General features: G+C 37.6%; 1 protein-coding gene and 1 non-coding gene across 2 annotated transcripts in view; one reads left to right on the top strand and one right to left on the bottom strand.

Annotated features, from left to right (window-relative positions):
- Nucleotides 1-23,183, bottom strand: part of IQCM (IQ motif containing M) — a 308,548-nt gene that overhangs the window by 109,457 nt on the left and 175,908 nt on the right. The window contains exon 13 of the mRNA XM_043463691.1: nucleotides 19,107-19,241. Coding sequence (XP_043319626.1) covers nucleotides 19,107-19,241 — 135 coding nt within the window. The remainder of the gene's footprint in view (nucleotides 1-19,106; nucleotides 19,242-23,183) is intronic.
- LOC122425118 lies at nucleotides 8,273-8,374 on the top strand. Its single transcript, XR_006264706.1, has one exon. It is a non-coding gene; the product is annotated as a U6 spliceosomal RNA (small nuclear RNA).

The following is a 23,183-nucleotide window of genomic DNA, read 5'->3' as shown; positions in this document are numbered from 1 at the left end:
TAATCTTTTTTTCAAAGAGGAACCTGGATCAAGTATCCTATACCTAGGTTTTACCTAACCTTTAAAAAAGAAATCATTCCAATATTTTAATTAAACCTTCCATAACCATAGAACATGACCAGAAAACTTTTATTTTGTAAAACCAACATGATCTTAACCATAAAACCTGATGAAGCTATTCTAAAATATCTACAGATCACTCTTACATATGAAAATATCTGAACTATTCTAAATAAAATACTACCAAATAGAAACAGCAGGATTCCCACTGTTAAATGTATGGTTATTCTAGAAAAGTCACTACAATGTCAACTAATTTATCAATAAAATAAATTGAATCAAAATAATAAAACAGAGAAAGAGGTCAAGATAAATACATCAAAACTACAACTACATATAGAGCGACTTCTGCTGAAATCAACTTGGGGACTTAGCAGAACAGCTCTTTCACAACCAAAGTTGTACAGAAATATCTGCATGGACTTGGGAAGGAAGGGAGAAGTAGTCTGGTTAGGGGGAGGGACCAGCACCCCTGGCTGGGGATAGTGAAGTGGGGGGCAGTATGACTGGCCAGAAGACTCTCTGAGGAGCAAAAGGTTTGGGCCACATATTAGTTACCCTAACCCTGGGAGAGCACAAATGTATAAAGAAACGTATGCTAAGTTTAAATCATGTCTCACTCATCAAACTGGCAATTCAGATAAAAATTATACTCAACCTTTGCTGGTGGGAGGGTTTCGGTGGGTGGAGGGGAGGTTGAATTTGCCTTTTTGAAAATTATCCTTTTTGAAAATTTAAGAAATTTATGTCTTTTGTTTTAATAATATCACTCTTGGAAATCCATCCCATAGAAATAGAAGCACCAATATAAAATGATGTTTGTAATTGTTGCAAACTATAAACAAATTCTGATCAATAGGAAAATCACTAAATAAAGTGAAATGTATATATATTGTGGAATATTATCAAAGCATTAAGAAGAAAAACAAATATCATATGCTAACACATATATATGGAATCTAGAAAAAATAGTACTGATGAACCTATTTGCAGGGACAGAATGGAGATGTAGAAAACGGACTTGTGGATGCAGTGGAGGCAGGAAAGACTAGGGCAAATTGAGATATAGCATTGACATAAATGCACTACCATGTGTAAAATAGATAACTAGCAGGAGGCTGCTGTCTAACAGAGGGAGCCCTGCCTGGCACTCCATCATGACCTACTGAGATGGAATGAGCGGGGGAGGAGAGGCTCAAAAGGGAGAGGATATATATTTATTAACATATATTATATATATATATAATTATAGCTGATTTGCATTAATGCATGGCAGAGAACATCACAATATTGTAAAGCAATTATCCTCCAAGTAAAAAAAATTTTTCAAAAAAGAGTGTTCTCATGATATACTGCTAAGTGACAAAAAGATTCAGTGAAGTGTATGAAATATGATTCTAGTCTATAAGAGAACAATAATCATAAACATGTACTTTCATATGCATATATAAGCAAGAAGAGTATAGAAAAAATTTTTAATTTTATACCACATTATTTACATCATCAAAAAGGTTTTTACTGTGAAAAATTTCAAAGTTACACAATGTGAAAAAAATATGGCTTCTCTTCAAATATTTTCCAGTCTGCTTACATTATAGAAGTGAAAATTTAATCTGCACAGAATGAAAGCAACTTCTCTGTGTAATCGTGAAAAATGAATCCAAGTTTAATTTATAAATAAATAATCAATAGTGTAATGACAAAATCCTCTAAATAGAACTTCAACAATTTGATGTTTTTTTGTCAATTGAACATATCTATGAACATTAGAACTAGGTATTCCATGAAAAAATATTTTATGCCAGTATTTGAAATATATAAGCTGCATGTAAAGGATTAACATTCAAAAAAACACTCTAAACATTCTGGCTTATTTTTTGTTATTTCCTACACATTTTGCTTATTGCGAAATGTTATATTCTATTTTAAGGAAATCATTTATTATAAACATTTACAAATAATTCTATGATTTTTCTCATGCTCATCACACTCAGCTGCTCAGTCGTGTCGGACTCTTTGCGACCCCATACACTGTAGCCCAACAGGCTCCTCTGTCCCTAGAATTTTCCAGCCAAGAATACTGGCGTGGGTTGCCACTTCCTGTTCCAGGGGACCTTCCCAGCCCAGGGATCAAAGCCGCCTCTCTTGTGTCTCCTGCCTTGTCGGCAGATTCCTTACAACTGCACCAGTTAACCTTTCATAAAAGTGCTCACACATATGTTAAGTTATAGGACATTTACAGATGAGTGCAGCAAGGGGAATTCTAGTTGTATGCCTAAGTACTTTCCTATCTGACTCCTGGAATTATAATTTCAGCAATAAATAAATTATAACAGTGATACCAAAGTGAGAAGGGAATCACCAGTTCAGCTTACTCTAAATAGATCATGATAATCACTTCCCTCAAGTAGGCAGCCCTAAACTAAGCATGAGTTGGCCACACCAACCAAAGCAGATTTAATAGCTGAGTCCTTTCTCCAGATCAGGAAGAAGAAAGAATATGAAGTGACTGGCATTTATGAACCTGCAGATGTGCTGCTTTATGCAAAATGTGCATCCCTCTATTGTTATGGATTGAATGTTTGTGCCTCTTCCAAATTTCATATGCTGAAGTCCTAAACTCCAATGTTATGATATTAGGGGGAGGACTTTGGGAGGTATTAATAATTAGGCTGAGATGATGGCATGCAGGTAGCATTCCCATGATGGAATTACTGTCCTTATTTGAAAAGAAACTGACATGAGAGCTAACTCTCACCCCAAGATGAGGACTCAGTGAGGGGACTGTCACCAAGCACCAGATCTACCAGCACTTTGATTTCTGACTTCCAGCCTCTAGAGCTGTGAGGGAAAATATCTGTTGCTTATATATCCAGTATATGATAGCCCAAGCTGACAAAGACACTAGGTTTGTTGGTGAAATAAATCTGTATTTTTAACTTCAATGCATTTGTCTTCAGAAACTATTATAAACAATAATTTCTTGAATGTAAGCTGGTAGCTACCAGTTTTTAAAATTCATTACATGCAGCACTAACAGAACCAATTCCACAGAGGAAACTGCCTACTAGTTACCATTCTGTCTTATTTTTCTTTTAACAGTAAGAATAATGCCTTTACTATTAAACATTTGTCCTGATTGCACAGTTCATTCCTGTTGACTCATAACAGACACTGGCCTGGTACTGTTTATTAACCTTCCTATGAACACAGTGTTTACAGCAGGTGTCTGATTAACATAACTGGTCACCCAAGCCCCATGTTGGCCACATAAGAAAGTAGCTTTGCCTGGCAGCAAGGCCGGCTCCTTTATCACCTGACGCATTTGAATCCTAATCAGACTTAATCCTCTTCTAACTTGCCCTTTTGTTGGGTGACTCACACTTGGCTAGCTATGAACGCATGTCCTTAAATTCACCAGATCAGTGCAGAAAACTATTTGAATATGCTTTATTAGATATGGCCTCAGGATATATTACAGCTGTTTTCACCTTAAAAACCTTAAAAACACCATACAAACTAAATAAATATAAGAGGAACAAAATGTCCTTTTGAAACCTGGTAAACAAAGGTGATGCTAGTGTGATTCCAGGAGCCAGACCATTCTCAATCCCTATGAAGCAACACACACAATAGATCTGAAAGAGATGCCCCATGCTTAAAATCATATCTTTCAACAGACCAAACCCAAAGAAGAAACTATAATCTGTGTATTACTCTAGGATCTCCACAGACTTGCCTGGAGAACAGTTTTGCAAAGTTCTGAGAGGAGCAGACTTTTCCTGAAGGGTAACTAACAAGATATGTCAACTAAATCACCTACTTTCTATTGTCTCTAGGACTATATGGATGTAGGCTACCTTTTCCATTTTTTTCCTAACCCACTAATTTTAGAGGAAATTTGGGAAGATTTTCTTTGCACCTTAGTACTGGCATAGGTGTGCACCCTGCTGTGGCTGGTGATACCATCTCTCCCCTCCTTACTGTATACAAGGCCATCTTCAGTGAACTGGATCATCACAGTGAACAAAAGAGGTAAGAACCCTGTCAAGTTGAAATCAACAGCATGTTGGAGGACACAGACCATAAACAAAAAATACATGTGTAATATAAAACCAGATAGTGATAAATAGAACAAGAAAAATAAATATTAAACAAACGGAAGCCACGAATAACTGAGAACCTTGTATGCAGGTCAAGAAGCAGTAAGTAGAACCGGACATGGAACAATGGACCAGTTTAAAGTGGGCAAAGGAGTACATCAAGGCTGTATATTGTCACCTCGCTTGTCTAACTTATATACAGAATACACCATGCAAAATGCCAGGCTGGATGAATCACAAGATGGAATCAAGATTGCAGGGAGAAATATCAACAACCTCAGACATGAAGATGATACCACTTTAATGGCAGAAAGAAAGAGGAACTAAAGAGTCTCTTGATGAAGGTGAAAAGGACAGTGGAAAAGCTGGCTTAAAACTCAATATTCAAAACCTAAGATCATGGCATCTGGTCTCATCACTCCATGGCAAATTGATGGGGAAAAAAATGGAAACAGTGACAGACTATTTTCTTGGGCTCCAAAATCACTGCAGATGGTGACTGCACCCATGAAATTTAAAGACACTTTCTCCTTGAAAGAAAAGCTATGACCAAGTTAGACAGCATATTAAAAAGCAGAGACATTACTTTGCTGACAAAGGTCTGTCTAGTCAAAGCTATAGTTTTTCCAGTAGTCAAGTATGAATGTGAGAGTTGGACCATACAGAAGGCTGAGTGCTGAAAATTGATGGTTTGAACTGTGGTGTTGGAGAAGACTCTTGAGACTCCCTTGGACTGCAAGGAGATCCAACCAGTCAATCCTAAAGGAAATCAGTCCTGAATATTCATTGGAAGGACTGATGCTGAAGCTGAAACTCCAATACTTCAGCCACCTGATGTAAAGAGCCAACATTGGAAAAAGATTCTGATGCTGGGAAGGATTGAGGGCAGGAGGAGAAGGGGGTGACAGAATGAGATGGTTGATGGCATCATCGACTCAGTGGACATGAGTTTAAGCAAACTATAGGAGATTGTGAAGGACAGGGAAGCCTGAGGTTATGCAGTCCATGGGGTTGCAAAGAGTCAGACACAACTTAGGAATAATCAACAAAGAAATGGAGGAGGACAGATGGCAGAGGACAGTGGGAGGAGAGTGGGACATTTCAGAGAAGAAAATCAGGAAAGGCCTTTCTGAGCGAATGATATTTGATTGGTATGTGAGTTAAAATTCTAGAAGAGCTATCCATGAGGAAAGAAAATTCTAAATAGTATAAGTAGCAAATGCAAAGAATTTTCTGTTTTCAAAAAACTAAATGTCATTAGCTTGACTGGAGTGGAGCAAGCAAGAGGGAGGGGGTAGGACCTGAGGTCGGAAAGGTAGAACATATATCGTTTCTTGGATGTTTGGAGTTTATTCTGCATGTGATATGAAGGAACTGGAGATTTTTAAATTTTTATTTTTAGTTATTTCAGACATTCAGAAAAGAAATCAAGGGGAAAAATGAGCTCTGTATACCCAGAACCCAAATTAAGAAACGTTACAAGACTTGACTCTCCTTCACACCTGAATAGCAACAAAAGAAAGTACCAAGCAAGATAAGTAAACTGCAGAGATCCAACGTAGTATTTTACACCTATATCCAACAGTACTGCTGTTCTTCCTGTTGTTTAGCCACTAAGTCATGTCTGACTCTTTGCAACCCCGTGGACTGTAGCCTGCCAGGCTTCTCTGTCCACGGTATTTCCCAGTCAAGAGCACTGAAGTGGGTTGCCATTATATTGTGCACTTAAAAATGTGTTAGTAGGACAGATCTCATGGGATATATTCCTACTGCAACATAAAATAATAAAGGAAATAATTCAAACAATAATTTATATCTTTATAAAGAAAACCACTGAAAGGCATAAAACATGTAAATGCAAAATATGTGATGTAAAAATACATAATTTTATAATTTTCGTACAATTTATAAAACATAAAGACTTAACCTATTAGCAGAAAAATTAATATTAAAAAGAAGTCCATGGTCTACAAATTATCTCAACATTAACTGAATTTTTAATGGAAAGAAAAAATCAATTCTCACATTTCTATAAAAGTAAAAAATTTCAAGAAAGTCCAAAGCAAAAGAAAAAAAGAAAGTGGTAAACTCTCCTTGCCAGGTGTGGCTCATTATAAAACTACACTAGTCTGGGCGCTGGTGTAGGGACATACCAGCTTCCCAGGTGGTGCTAGTGGTAAAGAACCTGCCTGCCAAAGCCGGAGACGCAAGACACAGGGGTTCGATCCCTGGGTCAGGAAGATTCCCCTGGAGGAAAGCATGGCAACCCACTCCAGTATTACTGCCTAAAGAATCCCATGGACAGAGGAGCCTGGCAGGCTACAGTCCATAGGGTCACGAAGAGTTACACCCAACTGAAGCGACTTAGCACACACACACATAAGGATATACAGAGATAAAAGAATCAGAAATGTTTCTAGTAGAAATGAACCCAGAAACAGGACCAGATTTAAGTGGAAATTTGACATCTGTTAGAAGGAGCATGTCATTCCCTTATCTTTCCCTCTATTTTTTTCTCTCCCAGACCCACAACCTAATGTGGAGCTCAGATTTACCTGTGCCAGAGAGCTCTCCATTTATGCAAAAATCTCATTATTTCAACAGCAGCTTCCAGGGAAGTTTCATCTGGGCTAAATTTGCAGCATATCTGACTGTTAGGTTATTATGATGGAGGTTTTAGTTTCACACTTGGTATTTTGAATGCTACATTCTTACTCTCTACCAATGTTACCCTCTCTTCTCTGTAACTGACTGGGTTCCCTGACATGCGGAGACTCCTTACAGAGCTGTTTATTCTTTAGTGTGAAAAAAGAAAAAGGGAAGTAATCGTTATTCTGAATTTGCTATCTTTCTTTACCATTCATGTCTTTATGATTTTACTACATATACATGTACTCTCAAGCAATATAAAATATAATCTTGAATATCTACAACTTGTCGATATAATAAATTATGTGTCTCTGAAACTTTTTCTTCACTTATAACTTTTCATTTTACAAATATTTATCTAGTTGATGTATGTAGCATTAGCCCACTGCTTAAGTGGTGTTTATTATATATTTCTTGGATTCTTTTTATACATCCGAAGTACTTTCATATGTGCATGCTAAGTCGCTTTAGTTATATCCGACTCTGTGACACTATGGACTGTAACCCACAAGGCTCCCTTGTCCAGGGTATCCAGGCAAGAATACTAGAGTGGGTTGCCATGCCCTTCTCCAGGGGATCTTCCTGACCCAGGTATCGAAGCCATGTCTCCTGCATTGCAGGTGGATTCTTTACCATCTGAGCCACCAGGGAAGCCTAAAGTATTTCATAATATGTATTAAAAAGAAGAAAGGTATGGGAAGTAAAGAAGGAAATAGACATGGCAAATAGACTCAATAGTTTGAGGAATTTCTTACAAAAGAGAGTAACGAAGCAGAATGGTAATTGAAGAATGAAGAAACAGTAGATTACATAGCATCCAGGGAGGGTGTTTGTAAGATGGAAAAGTTCTTAGCACGTTTGTGTGCTCTTAAGATACAGTTCACAGAGAGAATAATTGATAGAGGTGAGACAGGAAATAATCTGGAGCAAGAATGTAAAGTGAAAGTGTTAGTCACTCAGTCATACCCAACTCTTTGTGACTCTATGGACCGTAGCCCACCAGGCTCCTCCGTCCATGGGATTCTCCAGGCAACAACACTGGAGTGGGCTGCCATTCCCTTCCCCAGGGGGTCTTCCCGACCCAGGAATCGAACACAGGTCTTCATCGCAGGCAGATTCTTTACCTTCTGAGCCACCAGTGAAGCCCAAGAAAGTAAAGAGAGGAGTAAAATCCTTGGGTAAGTCAGAGATAACAGAATACTGTGATCAAGAAAGGATGAAAGGGAAAGTTCATCCATTGCAAGAGGGAGAAAAGCAGGCTCTGAGGCTGAAAATGCTGGAAGCCTGATGGATTGGGAGGTCAGAAGATAAAATAATCCTTTCTAATTTGTCTGCTCTATCAGTTTCGTTAGAGATAAGGTAATGAATAGAAAGGAGGAAGAGGAGATGTTTAAAGTCTGAGGAGGGCCAAGATCATGTGGAATATTAATCAGGGAGAGGAGGAGTCTGAATTAACTTGAGTGCTCGCTTCGGCAGCACATATACTAAAATTGGAATGATACAGAGAAGATTAGCATGGCCCCTGCGCAAGGATGCAAATTCGTGAAGCGTTCCATATTTTTAAAGAAAAAAAAAAAAGAGAAGAGAAAAAAAAAAAAGAAAAAAAAAACTCAACATTAGAAAAAACTAAGATCATGGCATCTGGTTCCATCACTTCATAGGAAATAGAAGGGGAAAAACTGGAAACAGATTTTATTTTCTTGGGCTCTAAAATCACTGAGGATGGTGACTGCATCCATGAAATTAAATGACGTTTATTCCTTGGAAGGAAAGCTATGACAAACCCAGACAGATTATTAAAAAACAGAGACATCACTTTCCCAACAAAGGTCTGCATAGTCAAAGCTGTGGTTTTCTAGTAGCCATGTACAAGGATGTGAGCCTTGGATAACAAAGAAGGTAGAGTGCCAAAGAACTGATGCTTTTGAATTGTGCTGGAGAAAACTCTTGATAGACCCTTGGGCTTCAAGGAGATCAAACCAGTCAATCTTAAGGGAATTAGACTGAATATTCATTGGAAGGACTAATACTGAAACTCCAATCCTTTGGCTACCTGATGCAAAGAGCCAACTCACTGGAAAAGACCCTGATGCTGGGAAAGATCGATAGCAAAAGGAGAACAAGGTGGAAGAGGATGAGATGGTTAGATAGCATCACCTAGTCAATGGACATGAACCTGAGCAAACTCTAGGAGATGGTGGAGGACAGAGGAGCCTGCAATCCATGGGTCACAAAGAGTCGAGCACAGCTTAGGGACAGAACAACAAAAATCAATACTGTAAACATAGGAAAGTTAATGGGTTGGATGTTAACGGTCCCCATGGGGATGAAGATTTATTGAAAGGATCTAAGAGCCAAACAGATATTAAGAGGTGATTAGAGAGTAAGAGGCTATAAAGGAAGATGAAAGATGTTACTAGGAACAAGAAAACCTAGTTACAACCTAAGAAGTAATTAAGTAGCTATCAGAATGCAATCATTAGAAGTGAAGACTCTAGAAAATGAGAGATCAAGATCGTGAAAACTATTTTTTGCAAGCACCTTCAGAAGACTGAGAACATAAAACCACTGGAAGGAAACAGAAAAAAAAAATCTTCAAGATATTTCAAACGCTATGTCCTGCGAATGTATATTAAGGAGATGGTTATCATCTGCAGACCAACCATTTAGAATATGGTAGTTATAGTAATAGGCCTCTTTGTCTCTTACTGTAACTGAAACATCATGGAGAACCATGGTATTAGGAGTATTCCAAACAGTGACTGGTTCTAGGTATCCTCCAAAAATACAAAAGTATGCCATCAGCAAGAGGTATGCAGTAGTTATACCAACAATCATCTCATTCCTGAGAAGCTGCACTAGTCCTTATTCTGTACAATAATTAGAACTGTTTTTCCAAGGGCGGATTAAGATTTACCTGCTAGAAATTAGTTAGCTGATATGAGACATTAATGCAACACAAGTGTTCATTCTCTTTCTGGCTCCAGTCACCCAAGGGTGAGGCTCACCTGCATGGCACAGACATCCTAGTGCAGGTTCAGCATACCAGTCCTGGTTCTGTCCTCTCTCTCCTCAATGAATTCTTGGGAGTTCCAGAAAACGAAAGTTATAGGGATTATCATTTAATCCATTCAAATTTATTTCTGACTTTGAAAGTCTGGGTACATTAACTTCCTTACAATCAAAAGATTTGGAATTCACTTTACAACTCATTTAAATACATGAATATGTTATGAAACCTTGGCAAAGAGCCATGAGTTTAAGTGATTGTTTAATATTAAATGTAAAGCTCAATTGCTAGAAAATATGCACAATAAACGGTATAATCAAATTTATGTTTTCTCCAATTGGTACTATGAATTAAACTCCACAAAAAATAAAGAGAAAGAGAAGATTATGGTATCTGCCTTTCTTATAGGCAGTTATTAGTGCTGGTGGGAGTTACTAACTATAATACACATGCCATACAAATGTGCTTATATATGTGTTCCTATTTTTACCAAAAAGGATTGTAAGTACATTCAAGGACATATATGAAAATCAAGTCCTCTCTATCCAAACCACTAAGCAACATCATCTAAAAGGATGCGTGGTCCTTCATCATACTAAAAAATATATAAGCATTGGGAGATAAAGAATCATTGGCAGAAATACTTCAAAAGAATAGAAACATGAGATATTTACATTAAAATTCCTAGAAAGCTATGCAGTAAAAGAAGCTTGCTCTATAAACATCTCGCATAACAGGCCAACATGACTCTGATTAAAAAAGTAACAATAACACTTCCACACAACAGTATTGGCATGTTGATTTCAACCTGGCAGTCACAGAAGTTTAAATTTTGGAAACATAAATACCAAAGTGAAACTGATGGGCTTATACCTAAAGAAGTAAATTTTAAGGAAACAATCCTTTAGCATTAACTTTTGGCCTCTAAGCTGCCAAACTCGCAGCGTTCTGCAAGAAGCTTGGTTTTATGAATCTGAATCATACGCTTTCATTTCAATAATACTTATAACTTAGATCAGCGTGATAGACTTCACATCAGAGCAGTATCATGGTGCCTTACTGAGCAGAGTTTAACTCTTTTTGAGCTTGATTCAGAAATGCTAGAAAACGTTCATTCCTAAAGGAGACTTAAGAAGTAAACTGAGAACTGTAAAATTTACTTTACTGTAAAGGTCTGAGAACCATTTTAAGTCCTTTCGAAGTTTTCACTTCACTCTGGGAAATCACAGTATTCTGAATCAAGTGAAATGCCAGAAAAAAAAAAGTTCTTGAATGCTATGTTTATGATGTTGGAATAATTATACTATATCATAAAATTTTGCATTTCACAAGAATTTCTGATGAAATATTTTATACTAATGTTTCTTTCATTTATCAGAGCCTTGCAGAGCAAAGTTGCTCTCACCAGGGAATTTATATTCCTGATATTATAGTAATTCAATCATATAAAACAAAGGCTTGTTGGTGGATCTCTGTGTGTTAGGAAGACTGGGTATGTAATCTTAATAAACAGAGATCTAACAAAAGAAACCTAAAGCCTTGCTCTCAAACAGACTTATGAAAGTAATTATACCTTTATTGAAGTTATTCCATTCTCCAACCCCTGCTGTTCCTGTTGTTTCTTAAAGATGGTTATTTTCCACTTAAAGAAAACAGACAGGCTTTAGAAGAATAGCTGGTGTTAAGTACTATTACAGAATTTAATCAGATTCTCTGTGCAGCTTATAGAACAATAGTACAAATATGTCAACCTAAATAATAAAAGACTCAAAGAAACCCAGAATGGTTAATTAGGGTAAACTAATAATTGGAGTAACAACTCACATGATTGTAGGATAGCAATGAGGGGAAAACGAGTCTTCCAAAGGCAATGACCATTCTCAGGGCATATCATTAGCACAGGATTTCATAGGCTTTGCAGAGCCATGGATTAAGTGATAGAAGGCATTAGCAGTGTTAAATAATGTAAGATGAGACAAAATGTCAAGAACTATCCTTTTAAAAGTTTTAGAGGAGAAAGCAGGAGGAATTTTAGGAGCAGCTGCTTGGATTAGGTAGCTGAAGCAAGGTGATGACAGATGTTTCAGGATTGCTCTTTGCCCCTAGGGTTTGGTCTCTAGTTTATTCAGGGGGTATTTGAGCTCTAGGGAAAAGTGTTTAAATAGCTCCTACTGTCACATAACTGATTTATAACCAAAATCTAATTTGCATTGTGCATTTGGAAACAACCATTTCCCATAGGCAGATGACAGGTGGATAAGGGACTTAAAACAAGGAGAATCCTATAGGGAAAAGCAACCACAGTCCAACTAGGTCTCAGTGAATGATGGCATCTTTTAGTCAGCAGTTTTAGTGACATTGTGCCTTATCCAGGTACCCACCCAGCAGACACATGCCTCCTCTATTCAGAGTTGCCAGCAGCCCTGTAAGTTCTAATTTGCTTTTCACACACTCCTTTATGCATTAAACCTTTTTTTTTAATCACCGTGTTAACACATCCTACAGTGATTGACTCAAGTCTTAAGTACACTCTATAACTTTCGCTGATTTCCAAATTTTAGCCATAATTAATACCTGTATCATCTTAGCACTTGACATATATGTGAATGTATAAGCATTTACAACACTGCATTTATCCAGTTAAACATGTGCATGTCCCTCCAGATATTATGGAGACTGAGATCTCTGAACCATATTACATTTTACAGCCCACATTAAGAGCTCAAAAGATGTTTGTTAACAATATTTGCAATGATTTTATCAAAAAAAATCCTGGATTGTCTCAACTAAGGAAGGCATCCATATAATACACTCTAATGCATTTCCTTTCACTTTATGACTTGTACCTGAAATTATCCACTGGATAAGAAAATGTGCTTTTTACATTTCGCATGGCTGAAAGCACTACCAGGAAAAAAAATGGCATCCTGTTATACAAGGGTTATAGACATCCCCTGACAGAACCTTTATATCTCTGTAGTGCACAGAAAGAGTCTGTAGATTCATGAGACTTTAGCAGTAAACCCATCAGAGCAGGCGGGGTAAACATCAAACACTTCTCAAGTTATCCAGTGTTGCATAACAAAATACTTAATCCTGCTTAAAAAACGTCATGGCAGTACAATTCAGGGAACTCATTGGTGAAGGGGAGGTGATATTAGAAAGTCTCTTCCTATTGTTCAGTCATCAGCATAGCTGCCAGGCTTTCCTAATAGCGACCACATGCCTAAATCATCTTTATTGCTTCATTTCTGATAATGTGATTTTGTGCTTGGAATTATATTTATTTACCTGCCTTGGACTGCAAGGAGATCCAACCAGTCCATCCTAAAGGAGATCAGTCCTGGGTGTTCATTGGAAGGTCTAATGTTGAAGCTGAAACTCCAATACTTTGGCCACCTGATGCAAAGAGCTGACTCATTTGAAAAGACCCTGATGCTGGGAAAGATTGAGGGCAGGAGGAGAATGAGATGACAGAGGATGAGATGGTTGGATGGCATCACCGACTCAATGGACATGAGTTTGGGTGAGCTCTAGGAGTTGGTGATGGACAGGGAGGCCTGGCATGCTGCAGTCCATGGGGTCGCAAAGAGTCAGACACGACTGAGCCACTGAACTGAACTGAACTGAACCTGCCTCTGCATTTTTTGAGCATTTTGTCTTCCTCTAGTGAACAAATGTAGACCTATATAGGTCATAGGCTCTGACCAACTAGATGATGACAAGGATCTGAAGACCTGGCCAATATCAATATGCTCAAAATGAGAATTATTTTCTCCACATAACAAGCCGTCAAAGGAAGTTCAATTGATTTGAAGAGGTAAGAAAAAAATCAACAGCCATGGGCATTAACAGCATACATAACACACTTCATAAGAAATGTAAGAAATAAATGTGCAGATACTGCAGATCAGTTGGTCAGGACACCCCACATGCTACATCGCTACATAGCCCTCAATTGTTATGTGGTCACAATCTCATAAGAAGAAATTCAAAAGCCAAATGGATTGAAATTGAAGTTTGATGGATGGAGGTTAGAAATCTTAACTCCTTGTGAGAAGCAGTGAGCTCATGGCCTGAAATTTGTTCTAGCAACATAAATATATAGTGTATTTATTATATAAAATTACATTAAAAAGGATTGTTTTTATTATATAAAAAGAAGAAGACAGATTGCCAGACACTTTCCCCGACCTTTACAGTGCACTAAGAGATCTCTGTAAGACCTGGCGACCCTCTAGTCAGTAGCCACATGTCATTCTGAAACATAAAACTGCTAGTATATTTCATTTCATCTTTTGTTTTTAGTATGTATTTTCAAAATGCTTTATGCTAAGAATGTGTTAAATTTCTTTTTTAGAAGTTATTTAAAATAAGGTTTTTGTAACATGTTACCTCTGATACTTCTGCATTCTTTTATCATTAGAATTTCTTTGGCCCTAGAATACTCTTACTATCTTATCTTTTTAAAATCCTCTTTAATTCCTTTCTTGTGTAATCAAAATCTTCTTGTTAAAGAGCTTGCTCATATGAAAAAAAAAAAGGGAAAATCATTATATTATCCCTCGTTTATAAATAAAGTCGTATCTTGAAAATATAACAGGAAATCCAGTGTTGTCCGCTTTTAGTGAACAAAACTGTACCCTAAGGGGCAGGAGGGCCAGGACACAGTTGCAATCTGCACCAACTTGGGAGCCCAGAATAATTCATATCCTACCTCAGACCATTGTTTCTTCAGATGCAGAGAATGTCTTAGGGTTTAAGACTTTTCATCTAGGGCTCCACAGTGAAAGTGGACTTGTCTTCATTATTGAGGTAATTTTAGTTGCTGAAAACAAACTAAGGTTTCTGTTCTCATGTTGAGAAAACGCTGGAAAATTTTCCAAGTTTAAACTTCTAAAAGTTAGGCAGATGTGAGAATATAATATAGAATGAAATGTATTATTTTCTTTAATATATGTCATTCTATTGTTATTAGTTTCACTTGTTGAGATGTGAATCAAGTAAAGGTTCTCATGTCTGCATAGTTATCGGCTTTCAAGATTGGCCTCTACATTCAGTCTGAAGTTGCTTCATTCTCCCAAAGAAAGATTTTCAGACAAAAATCATATCCTCAGTTACAATTTTAGTTACCATAGTGATAAGAAGAAAAAAAAGGGGGGCGGGGGAAGCTAAAAATACCTGAACACAAAGACAGTTTTGAAACTTTGACCTAGTTGGTGTCATACACTGAAGAAGTTAATCAATTGAATTAAGTATACATGAGTTAGGTGAAATATGCTACTGGATGAAAAAATGTGTAGGTTGCACATCTGGAGCTATTACCCACAATCAAAGAAGTCAGTATGAATGAAGATGATTGACAATCCAAAATGCATAAAATCAGATTCCCTTACCAGAAGCAAGCAGAAAACACTAGCTCCATTTCCCACAAATTTTTGGTTTTCTTTCCATTATTTTAGAATATCTCTATTTTAAATTAATGCTTCTTATGAACTAGAATTGTTTAACTGGATATAGCAACATAATTGGACATATATTTTAAATTATGTTAGAGTGGCTTCTATAAAGGAAAGTTTCCCAATTTTAGGCATTATAATAAAAACAGTATGTTTTTAAGCTAACTGTTCTTTTTTTTAATTTTTTTCTCATTTATTTATATTAGTTGGATGCTAATTCCTTTACAATATTGTAGTGGTTTTTGCCATACATTGACATGAATCAGCCATGGATTTACATGTGTTCCCCATCCTGAACCCCCCTCCCACCTCCCTCCCCATCCCATCCCTCTGGGTCATCCCAGTGCACCAGCCCTGAGCACTTGTCTCATCAAGTGCTATCAAACCTGGACTGGTGATCTGTTTCACAATTGATAATATACATGTTCTTTTGAAAATTCTAGTTTTAATAAGAAATTTAATAAAGTGAAACATTTACAGAAAACCTGCTATATCACAAGGCATTATCTAGTCTGTGAAAGACCAATAAAAGGCAGTACTTGCTGTCAGGAACATTTTAATCATCCATCCAATTATGTTTTTGTAATAGTGAACTTTTAAATTTTACTCCACATAGTAAAGAGCATTGAACTTGATTTTAAGAGACCAGGGTTAAAGTTTCAGCTCTCCTAGTGAGCTTTAAAAACTCTAAGTCTCAGTTCTCTCATCTGTAAAATGAGCATAAATGAGCATATCTCTTGTAGTACACAGGTTATTATGATAATCAAGAGATGATATGGGTAGAAACCAATGGATGACATTCAATACAAAAATATCTATAGAAATAAGTCACAAAACAATATTTTAACACTTTCAAAATTAAAAAATTATGAAAATTAATTTCCATAACTATTTCAGTATACTAAAGAATTGTTTAAGAATAATAATAACAGACATTTATTGGCATTTAAAATGATCCACAAGTTTTACATTAATTATTCCATTTAAAAGTCACAACAGTCCAACTATTTTGATAGCATTATCTTGCTTTAAACATATATTAATAAAATAAGGCATAGCAGAGATAAATAACTTGTCCAAAGACATACAGCTAATAAGTGATGAAGTCAGGAATTAAATCCAGGCAATCTAAAATTAAGCCATGCTTTAAACCCAAGCCTCTATGATACACTCTAAAATAATCAGTGAAGGAAAATACCACTATGAAATATAATTTGAAGAAAAACTTATATTTTAAATTACTAACACTAATCAGAATAAGTTTCTGAAATCTCTAATTGATTTTACTTTGCTGCATTCAACTTTTTGAATTTTATTATTTATTATAAAGAAAAATGGTAAGAATTTAAATGTACAATAGTAAATGCTTTACAGAATACCTTTATGATTGAGTTATTACTCAGTCATAAATAATGTTGTAAAAGGTATTTATGGCTTGGGAATTAAGGAGTATTGTTAACCAAAAAATGTAGATTTTGCATCACGTATGTGCTCAGTACTAAGTCATGTCAGACTCCTTGTGACCCTATGGACTGTAGCCCACCAGGCTCCAAGGGATTTTCTAGGTAAAAATGCTGGCATGGGTTGCCATTTCCTCTTCCAGGGGATCTTCCCGACCCAGGGATCAAACCCATGTCTCCTGCATTGGCAGGTAGATTCTTTACCAATGAGCCCAACATGTAGAAAATTCCAATTTTCATAAAAATGTTCTATGTGAAGGAAAAAAACTGAAAATGATAAACATCAAATATTAATTTCTATTTGTTAGTAATTTTATATATTTCTATATTCTCAAATTTTCTATAAAAAATGCTCAATGTTTTTGTTAGTGGGAAAAAGTTGCTTAAACATTCAAAGTGACCTGGATGCTCCTCGAGTCTGTGAAACAAATTTACCAAGAGCCTAGAAAATTTTTCTGGGTACTAAGGATGCAACAGTGGCAAAACAAAGCCCATACAGAGGTAAAGTATTAGGTCAATTTACACTAAGAACTAACAAAGAGAACTTCAACCCATATGAAGCTTCAACCTTGTCACTCCAGCATTAATCATGCATTTCTACTGGCATGTGGGCCCTTCTCCTCTATTACAAAAAAAGATCTTGAGTTATTTTGTTTTGTTTGTTTACCTTTTCCTCTCAGTTAAATTTGGGGTACCTCATTCATCATCTCTAAACATGGTAGAAAGCCATAGCATTAGGGTGGACATAGAAAGAAATGTTGAGAAGAATTTTAAGGAGTTAAGAAAAATTCATTGAGATTTCCCACACCTTGGTGACAATTTCCACCCCCTTACCAGTATAGAGAAAGGAGAAATGTTGCTCCATTTAACTTATTAAATATTCCTACATAATGCATGCTATCCTTTCACTTATTTACTGTTAAGAAAAGAAACGATTTTATTGTGTTAGAAATAATTTATAATGTTTAAACATTCAAACTTGACTATATTTTTTGTACCAAATATATTCAGGAGAAATCATTGTAGCATCAGTATTTAAAATATGGTGGTTTTAAATGTATTCAGATAACAACACAGTGTATCAAAAAATATATTAGAAGCTTTCTAAAAGCTAAAATCATCTCCTCCGCTCCTTTAAAGGTAACTTTTTTCTTATTTTTCATTGAAGGATAATGGCTTTATAGAATTTTGCTGTTTTCTGTCAAACCTCAACATGAATCAGCTATAGTGAAAGTGAAGTAGCTCAGTCATGTCCGACTCTTTACAACCCCGTAGACTGTAGCCTACCAGGCTCCTCCCTCCGTGAGATTCTCCAGGCAAGAATACTGGAGTGGGTTGTCATTTCCTTCTCCAGGGGATCTTCCCAACCCAAGGATCGAACCTGGGTCTCCCGCATTGCAGGCAGACACTTTAACCTCTGAGCCACCAGGGAAGCCCAGGTATACATATATCCCCTCCCTTTTGAAACTCCCTCCTGTCTCCCTCCCCATCCCACCCATCTAGGTTGATACTGTACTAACTCTTAACCTGTTATTTAAATCTTCTTTCATATGTATATTAACATTAGGTTTTCACAATTTGAAAAAAGGGATTTATAAGACAAATCTGGTCCCATCACTTCATGGCAAATGGGGAAACAGTGGAACCAGTGGCTGACTTTATTGTTCTGGGCTCCAAAATCACTGCAGACGATGACTGCAGACATGAAATTAAAAGACACTTACTCCTTGGAAGGAAAGTTATGACCAACCTAGACAGCATATTAAAAAAGCAGAGACATGACTTTGCCAGCAAAGGTCCATCTAGTCAAGGCTATGGTTTTCCGAGTAGTCATATATGGATGTGAGAGTTGGACTATAAAGAAAGCTGAGTGCCAAAGAATTGATGCTTTTGAGCTGTGGTGTTGGAGGATATTCTTGAGGGTCCCTTGGACTGCAAGGAGAACCAACCAGTCCATCCTAAAGAAAATCAGTCCTGGGTGTTCATTGGAAGGACTAATGCTGAAGCTGAAACTCCAATACTTTGGCCACCAGATGCGAAGAGCTGGCTCATTGGAAAAGACCCTGATGGTGGGAAGATTGAGGGCAGGAGGAGAAGGGGACGACAGAGGATGAGATGGTATGATGCCATCACCAACTCCATGGACATGGGTTTGGGTGGACTCCGGGAGTTGGTGATGGATAGGGAGGTCTGGCGTGCTGTGGTTCATGGGGTCACAAAGAGTCAGACACGACTGAGCAACTGAACTGAAGTGAACTAAAAGAAAATAAGAGAAGGAATATAGGAAAGATCAAGGGAGGAAAATAGGGAAGAAAGAAAGAAGGAAGGAGAAACCAAAAGAAAAAAAGAAATGAAAACGACTTACCTCTATGGACCAGATCCCAAACCTCATCAATTTGCTGGTGGGTTGGGAAATGACCACAGTCATTGAAGTACTTAAGGAGTTCACTTCTTTCTAATCCTTGCCAGTCTTCTCTTTTAGCAAACATTGTTTCATAGACTACAAAGGAAAGAGATATTAGAAAATATTTTCTTTGTAAATAATATATCAAGTATATTTCCCACCTGAAAATCTCATTAGGATTTAAAAATACTTTCAGTCCAGTTTTATTCTGATGTCTGGTGAGAAGCCTCCAGGATCAGAGCAGCACCAGATCGGCCTCCTGGTGGGGGTGGGGAGAGGAAGCAGGCATGCTTCCCCTCCCCAGATCTACAGGAGAGAATCTGGACTTGCTTCCCCACAGAGGACACAGGCATCCTCCGGTCAGGTTTACAGGACAGTTGTCCACAGACTCTGCAAACATCACTGTTCAAACCACATCATAAGACATATAGCTCAGGGTTTCTGGGGACCTGACTTTTGTTGACGTATTTCATCATTTCTTTTTTTTTTTTAGTTATTATTGCTTTTTATTAGATTCCCTAATTTTTTCATCTCTTTTTGACTTCTACCCACATTTTAACTACTTGATGATTACACTTTGGACTGTTTACATTATGGCTGATTTTGCCCTTACGGTGTCTACTTTTTGTTGACTTCGTGCACTTCTCCTTCCTATTTTAATGTCTTTTGTAACTCCTGGCTCAAGACTTCCCCAGAAGACCATTCAGTTGATCCATCCCTCACCTACTTCCCATACTTGGTGTTAGACAAGGTTTAGGTAACGCCCAGGAGCACTGACACACGTGATTTTTAAGTGTAGTTCTCCATTTTATTTTTTTTTCAAAAAGGTGAAATTGAGTCTCCATTCTGAAGTATATGGATTAACCCCATGAAACTGATTGTTAATCAACATTTACAAGATGAGAAGGTCTGTGCTCAGTACAGGTTTAGCTCTGAAATATGGGCTCCAAATGACAAAGGGCACCAGAGTGGTTTCTAAGTGAATGTATCATCCTGGCAATCAACAGCATTTGATTGCTTCAACAACAGACTTCAATTTTCAATCCATTCACGTATCCACTCAGTTGAGGTGAACAGTCATGAGATATCAACAAGGTCAAGAAATGTTTAGTGATTGTAAAGGCTAAGTTCTTCAGTCCTGTCCATCTCTGCGGCCCTATGGACCATAACCCACCAGGCTCCTCTGTCCATGGGATTCCCAGGCAAGAATACTGGAGTGGGTAGCCATTCCCTTCTCCTGGGGATTCTCCCCACCCAGGTACAGAACCTGCATCTAGCTTAGGTCTCCTGCATGGAGCAGGCAGATTCTTTACCACTAGCACTGCTTGGGAAGCCCAATTGCCTGAATACAAGTAGCTATTCCAGATTCTGAAACACAGCTGAAAATAAACATAAATGTCTATTAAGTATCTCCATGACTTTCTCTCTATATTCAAACAGGCAAACTAGAGCAGTTGCTATTGTTTCCTCCATTCATACTGCCTTGTCCCTTGTGTCTGCGCAAACTAACCTGACTTTTTTAAATTGCCAGCATCTACATTTCATTGCCTAAGGGCTCCCTCTGGCTGCAGCATTCTATTCTGCCCACCTGTGCAGAGAGTCAGAAGTGCCAGGGAATCAAGGCACCTCTTGGAGTGGCCCTTAATCTCTGACTGGGGGAGTTGGTGGATAAACATAGTCCTCGTGGCAAGATGGCTCCATTGTTCCCTAGAGGGATTAAGCTCTGGTTGCCCACACGGTCATCTGGTGGAGAATGCATTTATGTTCTTCCTTCATTCTCTTCTCTGTCTTCTCTTCTCATTTCTCCATTCTACTAACAGTATATCCTGGGATCAGCTTGCAAATAAGATAGCAGTACTCCCTCTCACTTTTTGAAGGACGTTTAAGTGAAAGGAGTCCCAGTAGTTTCTTTTCATATCATTAATTAATTTGCCTGCACCCACACTTAGTTGCAGCATGAGGCACTGTTGATCTATGTTGCGGCATGCGGGATCTTCAGCTGAGGCAGGCGAGCTCTCAGTTGCAGCATGTGGGATGCAGTTCCCTGATCAGGACGGAACCCACCTCCCCTGCATTGGGAGCACAGGGTCTTAGCCCTTGACCACCAGGGAAGTCCCTCTGTAGCGCCTCAGTGAGCAGAGTTTTCTCTTTCTTCCTTCTTCTTCCTGCCTTTTCATCTCTCAAACGCTCTGCTCCTTCATGCTTTTTCCCCTGAAAACCAAGTTGCATGGATGGCGGAAACTGATCAGAGTCTCATGGCTTACCTAGAGTCTCTCTCCTTTTCTCTCTCTGATCTCTTTCTTCCTTAATCTCCAGCCACAAAAAATGCGGCATTCTAGCTCAAAGAATTCTGGTTATTGGTAAATATTTTTGATACATAATTTTAGCATAATTAATAAAATTAATGAAAACTATTCTTTCAAAAATATTTCTGAGCCCTTGTGATAAACTGATATTTGTTAATAGTGAGTGTGTACTATTGAACAAAACAATCACAATCCTTGTCTTCATGGAACTTATAGTCCACTGTAAAATAAGCATTTTATGACTAACTAAAACTACCAAAAATGTAGCATCTTTACATTATAAGGCAATAAGTTGCTGATTCTGATTAAATATTATTTACTCACATCATTTTGTTGTTACTGTTTCAATTTTTTTTAAAGAAAAGTTACAAAAACAGCTTTAAATTGAAAACAAAATTGAGACAAAGGTACAGAAATTTCTCTCAAGTCCTTTATCTCCACTCAAGCATAATTCGCCCGCCCCGAGTATCAATTATCAATGAATGCACCAAGGGATGCCTCTGTTACCAAGGACGAACCTACACTGACCTGACACATCCTAATCACTAAGGTCAATAGTTCACCTCATGGCTCATTCTTGGTGTTGTCTGCATTCTCTGGGTTTGTGTATCCATCACTGCAATAACGTACAAAAGAGTTCCATGGTCCTAAAACTCTGTGCTTGCTAATCCGTCCTTCTTCCCACCCCAACCTACCCCAGCAACCATTGACCTTTTCATTTTCTCCACACTTTTGCCTTTTCCAAAGGATCTGATAGTTGGAATCATATAGTATGTAGCCTTTTCAAATTGGCCTCTTACACTTAATAATATGCAGTCAAGTTTACTCCATATCTTTTCATGACTGCTTCATTTCTCCTTAAAATGAAATGATATTTCATTTTCTGGATGCACCAGTTTATTTACACATTTACCTACTACTGTAGATAAGGCTGCTTCCAAGCTTTGGCAATTACAACAAAGCTGCCATAGATATCCATGTGCAGGTTCGGTGTGGATATAAACCACCTGTGGCTAAATACCAAGGAGAATGATTGCTGGATCGCATGGTAAAAGCAAGTTTAGGGCTTCCCAGGTGGCACTATGATAAAGAACCTGCCTGCCAGTGCAGGAGGCATAAGAGATGTGAGTTTGATCCCTGAATCAGGAAGGCCCCTGGAGGAGGGCATGGCAACCCACTGCAGTATTCTTGCCTGGAGAATTCCATGGACAGAGGAGCCTGGCAGGCTATAGTTCACTCACAAAGAGATGGACATGCAAGCAATTTAGCACGCATGCACCAAACTGTCTTTCATGATGGCTGTATTGTTTTGATTTTACACCAACAATGTAAAAGGATACTCTACATTCTTATCAGCATTTTGGTGTTGTCAGTGTTCTGGATTTTGGCCATTCTAAAAGATGTGTAGTGGTATCTCTTTGTTGTTTTAATTTTCATTTCCCTGAAGACAAATGATGTGGAGAATCATTTCATGCATTTAATTGTTATCTGTATATCTTCTTTCCTGAGGTCTCTGTTGATACCTTTGGCCCATAGTTTAATCAAGTCGTTAACTTTATTATTGAGTTTTAAGAGCTCATTGTATATTCTTGATAACAGTCCTTGGTTAGACATTTCTCTTTCAGATATTTTCTTTCATTAAGTGGCTTGCCTTCCCACTCTCTTGATATTGTTTTTCACAGACAAAAGTTTATTTTAATGTAGTCCAGGGTATCAATTATTTCTTTAATGA

This window comes from Cervus canadensis, chromosome 1, assembly GCF_019320065.1.
Source record: "Cervus canadensis isolate Bull #8, Minnesota chromosome 1, ASM1932006v1, whole genome shotgun sequence".
NCBI classification, from domain to species: Eukaryota; Metazoa; Chordata; class Mammalia; order Artiodactyla; family Cervidae; genus Cervus; species Cervus canadensis.
This window is presented reverse-complemented; position numbering and strand designations above follow the sequence as displayed.